Below are 6,330 nucleotides of genomic sequence, written 5' to 3'. Positions count from 1 at the left end.
GTGACAAGCATTAAGCATAGCAAAGTCATAGCAACATCAATCTCAGAACATAGTGGATACTAGGGATTAAACCCTAACAAAACTAACTTGATTACATGATAGATCTCATCCAACCCATCACCGTCCAGCAAGCCTACGATGGAATTACTCACGCACGGTGGTGAGCATCATGAAATTGGTGATTGAGGATGGTTGATGATGACGACGGCGACGAATCCCCCTCTCCGGAGCCCCGAACGGACTCTAGATCAGCCCTCCCGAGAGGTTTTAGGGTTTGGCGGCGGCTCTGTATCGTAAAACGCGATGATTTCTTCTTGATTTTTTTCTCTCCGAAAGCAAATATATAAAGTTGGAGTTAGCGTCGGAGGAGCTCTAGGGGGCCCACGAGGTAGGGGGCGCGCCCTAGGGGGGGGGGGGCGCCCCCACCCTCGTGGATAGGGTGTGGGCCCCCTCGTGGACAAGATTTTTTATTATTTTTAACTAGATGTTCCGTGGAGTTTCAGGTCATTCCGAGAACTTTTTTTTTCTGCACATAAAACAACATCATGGCAATTCTGCTGAAAACAGCGTTAGTCCGGGTTAGTTCCATTCAAATCATGCAAGTTAGAGTCCAAAACAAGGGCAAAAGTGTTTGGAAAAGTAGATACGACGGAGACGTATCAGCCTCCATAGCAATTACAAACAATAGCGGAGAAACATGATCTCCTTGATGCAGGCCGCAAGCATGAGCAAAACTTTCACCCGAGCATCCATTGACAACCACCTTGGTGCTCGCTGTTCGCAACAGAATTGCAATCCACCCAACCAATATTTCACTAAAGCATTTGTGTCTCAACACCTTAAAGAGGAATGGCCAGGACAAGGAATCAAATGCTTTTGTTATGTCCAACTTCAGGAAAACTCCAGCTAACTTCCCGGCGTGGATCTTCCTGGTAATCTGTCTTACGAGCAGAAAGTTATCATGTAAACATCGCCCTGAGATGAATGCTGATTGGTTAACCCCCACAATATCCGGCATCCTCCTTCTTGCACGGCAAGCCAAGGCTTTGGCAAAAAGCTTTGCAAAGCTATGCGTGAGGCTGAGTGGCCGATAGTCGCCAACTACCTCCGCATCCGGTCTCTTGGGAATCAGAGTAATTAGGGCCTTATTGAACTTGGAAAACCCATGTCCATCTCCCACATATAACTTCATGATCCCTGCCATAATGTCATGCTTGATGATCTGCCAAGATTTTTGGTAGAATATCCCAATGAAACCGTGTGTCAAGGCGCTCGATCCACAGGAAGTTCCTTGATAACATTCCTAATCTCTTCCTCCGTGAAAATGTCATCTAACTCCTGTAAATCTACTGCTTCCAACCCCAGGTAGTCCATGTCTAATGTGAAATCTCTTGCCTGGTGTTTTCCCAAGAGATTCTTGAAAGCCTCGGTAAAGACATGCTCCTTTTGTTCCTGATCCGTGATGATCTCCTCCCCTTTCTTAACATGCGCAATATAATTTTTCATACTCCTTCCATTAGCAACCACCTGAAATAATCTTGTGTTAGCATCTCTAGCTCCAATCCACCTGATTCTCGATCTTTGCCTCGCAATAGTCCTTTCCAGCGATGCAAGACCAAGCACAGCCATTTTGAGAGCCCTCCACAGCCAAAGCTCCTCCATCGACAACTGCCTCCACTCCTGTGCCTGATCCAATCTCAAGATAACCTAGTTCACGACCGCAAGCTTAAGTTTTATGTTACCAGTCTTCTTCTGCCCCCAAGCTTGTAAAGCAGCGGCCGTGTTTTTGAAGAGGGCATCAAGCCTTTTGAACGGATCCACAATGGCTGGATCGCACACACAAGCCTCTCTCACCGCTTCCTCGAAACCGTCGAGCTTAGCCCAGTATAGTTCGAAGCAAAATCTCCTCTTAGGATTACTCAAAGCATTTGTGCTAAGGTGAAGGGGCGCATGATCAGAAATATTGGAGCTCAGCGCCTATAAGAAACAGTCTGGATTAGCCATGTCTCACTCCATAGATACCAGGACTCTATCGATCTTAGTAAGTGTAGGGCTATCTCTTTCATTGGACCATGTGTAGTGTCTTCCATGCATGTAAAACTCCTTCAACTCCATGTCATGCACAAATGACCGGAACGCTTGCATGATTCTGCGGTTTATGTTAGCATTATTCTTTTCCGAAGCCCTCAAGATCATGTTGAAGTCGCCCAACAGCATCCAGGGTCCAGGACAAAATGTGCGCGGGGTTCGCAATTCATCTAAAAACTCCATCTTGAGCTCCTCCCCTTGGGGCCCATAAACTACCGTGATCCACCACTCAAAACCATCCTTGTTATGCACAAGACCAGTGAGACCGTAGGTGTCCAAGCTAATGTTATCTACCCAGAGCACCGTAGTATCCCAGGCCAAAATAACCCCATCCACGTGTGTCGATCGCCGAGAGATAAGCAAAGCCATCAAAGGATGGCCCGATACATTGCATCATTAAGTACTGATCTACAACATCTAATTTAGTCTCCTGAAGACACACCATATTACATTTGATAGACAAAACAAACTCTCGCACCACCTTTCTTTTTGCCGGGGTGTTCATACCTCTCACATTCCGGCATATGATCGATGGGTTTAAATTCATGGAACAGGCAGAAAAACTCCAACGCCGTGCTGCCCACCACTACACAGCAACTACCACCGCACTGTTAGCGCACAAATCTTCCATTGGGGGAAGGGACTTGCCAAACATGGCTGCAATCACTCTCACATGCTGCTCTCGGAGTGGTGAATCAAACAGTTCCTTGAGTTCCTCCACCACGGACTCGTCAGGTTCCAAATCATCCGGCGCAAGCCCCAGCGCACGAAGCAACACATTCTCTATCAGCGTCACCTTCGATGGACCAGTAGCACCAGCACGTTTAGTAGCTCTAGTTGTGCGTCGCAGTGTGTAGGGAGTGGCCTCCAGCCGAAGGGAAGTAGCCTGGACTTCCTTGATGAGCGGGGGCGCAAGCCGCTTGATGATGTTAGAGCAAAATGCCTTCATCCTAGCGTATGCCACTTCCTCCTGTGGGGTCATGCCCGATCTAGAGCCAGAGTCATGTGCCTGAATCTCCCTGTCCAGCTGCGCCACCAGACCCTCCAAATCCTTGTGCTGGCAATCCATTTGCAGCGTCGCATTGTCCCCTTCCATCAACGTGCTCAAATCCACCACGTCCCGGTCTGGCATGCATGCATGCATGCAACCCATCAGCAACAGTCTCACCCAGTTCCAATGGAATTTGCCCTGGGATCTGCGAGGATGTGACAAATGTGCCACCTGGTAACGTGCCTACCTGATTCCCCTCGATAGAGCTGCTAGGCTCCACCAACAATAGCCCCTGGCCTGGCTCCGAGGCAGCAACAGGCCCGACCGGCACTAGCTCTCCATCCATCGCAATGATTGGCATTGTTTCCTCCTCGTGGCACGTTCCATGCACAGGTAGCGAATCTTTTGACTGTTTCTCGTTGGCATTTAGTGGCGGAGCCACCTCATGCCGAATCAGAGCCCCAGGCTCCATCTCCTACTGTAGTGGGACCACATGGCCTACCAACATGTCATGCCGGTCCTCATGAGGGGAAGCCTCCAGCTGTACAACACTGGTGTCTGTCCCCACCATGTTCGCCCCATCCGCGCAACACACAACGGCCAGATCCTGAGCAGCCTCCTTCTCCAAGCCACCTGGGGGGGGGGGTACCGACCAATAGATGTCCATCTCTCGGAGCGATCAATCCGCTATCTCCATCTGCCCCTGGGTTTGAAATCGTGGTAGGTGGCATGCCGGGTCCCGACAGACGGTCAAAAGCAGAAGGCCTGACAGAGATCCTATCCCTGATCTTCACCCTTGGACGGACTCCAACCAGCTCCGTCACCAGGTCCATGGGAGGCAGCCTCCAGTCTTGCGCAACCGGCGACGAGCCAGCCTGCACGCCGCCACCGTCTCCCAGGCTCCGGTGAGTGCCCGCACCAGATCCAACACCTACGGCCTGACCGCCTCTCACATCCCGAACTCCATGCTGCCAATGCCGACGCGTCGTCACCGGACCAGCCCCGCCCGCGCTGTTGCCAGAGTCCGGCAGGCCGCTCTGACCGATGCTGGACGAGCCACCCAAACGCCATGGCGGCTCCACCACGCCGGAGAAGTCAGTCACCGCGTCCAAATGAATCAGAACCTTGTATTGCAGCACGGTCGGCTCCATCAAAGGCGACACCTGTCCCGGCTCCGGCACGGCCATCCAGCGAAGTGATGGAATTGCTTCCGGATCAGTAGTCCATGCGGTGAGCTTGAACGAGGAAAGATCAGCCCGGGATCTCATCTCCGGCGCGACCTCATCCACCATGCACGCCGTGCCCACCAATTGCTCCGCCAGCTCCCTATCCCAAGCATGAGGGGGGATGCCCTCCAACTCCAGACGAACCCTGAAACCCATTATCGCATGCACAGCTTGTGCCTGCTGATTCCATGGCCGGAAATACAAACGGACTCCATGGTGCTCCAAGAAGGGCAGGGCACTCACTCTGCTTCGATGTTCCGCGCGAGCAAAGACGACAAGAAAATCCTCCGGTTGGAACCTGATCACTGAAACCCACTCCTGATCAACATCGACACGCACCCTTAGCGCCTCCAGGACAAACTCCGGCGAAAGGTCGCGCCTTGCGCCGCCAGCATACGCCACCATGGCGAACTGCAGCCTTCGCTCCAAATCCTCCATGGATTGCGAGCGTCAAACCACACAGATCTCCGCCAGCTCGGAAGACACCAGGGCAGGATCTGTGCGCACCTCAAGGCGAGGAACGAACAGAGCCGGCCATGCCGGGGATGGAGCAGAGCGTGGCGCTGGCAGGGGCAGAGGGGGTGGAGGCAGCCTGGCAGCCTGGGGACGGGAGGAAGGACCGGCCGCATGCCGATACGCTTCATGATGAGCCGCCTTGGCGGCCGCCTCACGCCGTAGATCTTCGACAACGGACGGTCTCCGGGGACGCTTGCAATCACGGGAGCCATGTCCAGGAAGCCCGCACCTAAAGCAGGCGATGTCGTTGGTGCAATCCTTGCGAAAGTGGCCCTCCAACAGACACCTAAAGCACTTGTTCTCCATCTCCGGTGAGATCTCCGGACGCGGCGGAGGGGAGGGTCGAGGCTGCGGAGCGTGAAGTGGAGAAACGTGCTCCGCATCCAGGCCGACGCGGCGCCGCCAGAGTGTCTTCTTCGACGAGGGGGGGGGGCTGCACCCACGGCACATCCCGCCGCCGCAAAACGCCCTCAGTCCCCACGCCATCAGCCGCCGACAGCACATGACCTCCCACATCCCCGGACTCCAGACTAGAGGAGAGGCCAAGCCCCGAAACGACAGGCCGCTCCCCGGCCCTACGGAAGGTGGAGGTCACAGACTGCGGACTCCCTACCATGGCGAGAGGGTGGGTGGCCGCCGTGGCCGGAGTGGCGAGCGGCGGGAGGAGGTGGATGCCGCCGCCGGAGTGGTGAGCGGCGGGAAGCCGGGAAGGGAGGGGAGCGCTAGGGAAGAGCTCTTGTTTTGTGTCTCAGCTTGGCGAAAACTGGAACTGGAATAAAGGCCCAGGAGAGCTTTTTTTTACACAGTACAGACACAAGCGCTCGTATATACGCATATACACTCACCCCTATGAATGCACATACACACACCATACCTCTATGAGTACTTCCAAGAGACTGAGAATTTGAACCCTGGTGGGTTGGGGATACCATTGTCCTTCTAACCATCCAACCACATGTTAATTTGCAGCCCAGGAGAACTTTAAAAGTATGAGAGTCGTTTCTACTTATATTTATCTTAACCCATGTAAGGATTCCATATTATCGTACAATTATGGATGCTCACCTCAACATGCAATCATGCATGCAAAAACATTTATCATTATATTATGCTTATATATAATAAATATTTTACAATACACATAACAAAATATAATAAGTTGTACATATTTTAATTTTATTTCATGTGTTATTAATCTAAATAAAATTTCATCAGATCATGATACGACTCAAGTTCGAACGATTTGGACTAGGCCCAGCTCAAATTATACTAAAACTCGGACGAACTGAAATGGACCAAAGCTAAAGATGAAATTATAGATAAGAACTGCAAGAATAGCTCTTGGGTTGCTCGAGATCGACTCGTATTTTGGCTCGCCTAAAAAATAAATGAGATGAGTACTGCCACTCCCGTAAGAGATATTCAATTCCTTGAAAAGGAAGGCTGATTGTGGTACATAAGCAAAAATATATCACTCAATTAAGAACCAATGTTTAATTGAACTAGTAG

At 51.7% G+C, this 6,330-nt stretch overlaps 1 protein-coding gene across 1 annotated transcript; it reads right to left on the bottom strand.

Moving 5' to 3' along the window:
- Positions 1 to 2,674: 2,674 nt before the first annotated feature.
- Positions 2,675 to 5,437, bottom strand: LOC147960049 (uncharacterized). Its single transcript, XM_087533107.1, has 2 exons — positions 3,813 to 5,437; positions 2,675 to 3,213 (listed from the first exon to the last, which is right to left on the bottom strand). Exons 1-2 carry the CDS (start codon positions 4,741 to 4,743, stop codon positions 2,675 to 2,677), a joined length of 1,470 nt encoding a protein of 489 aa, XP_087389233.1. The 5' UTR covers positions 4,744 to 5,437.
- Positions 5,438 to 6,330: the final 893 nt, after the last annotated feature.

Source organism: Triticum urartu, chromosome 7A (genome assembly GCF_056163025.1).
Source record: "Triticum urartu cultivar PI428250 chromosome 7A, HENAU_Tu73, whole genome shotgun sequence".
Taxonomy (NCBI): domain Eukaryota; kingdom Viridiplantae; phylum Streptophyta; class Magnoliopsida; order Poales; family Poaceae; genus Triticum; species Triticum urartu.
The sequence above is the reverse complement of the archived record's forward strand: the minus strand, read 5'-3'. Positions and strand labels throughout refer to the sequence as shown.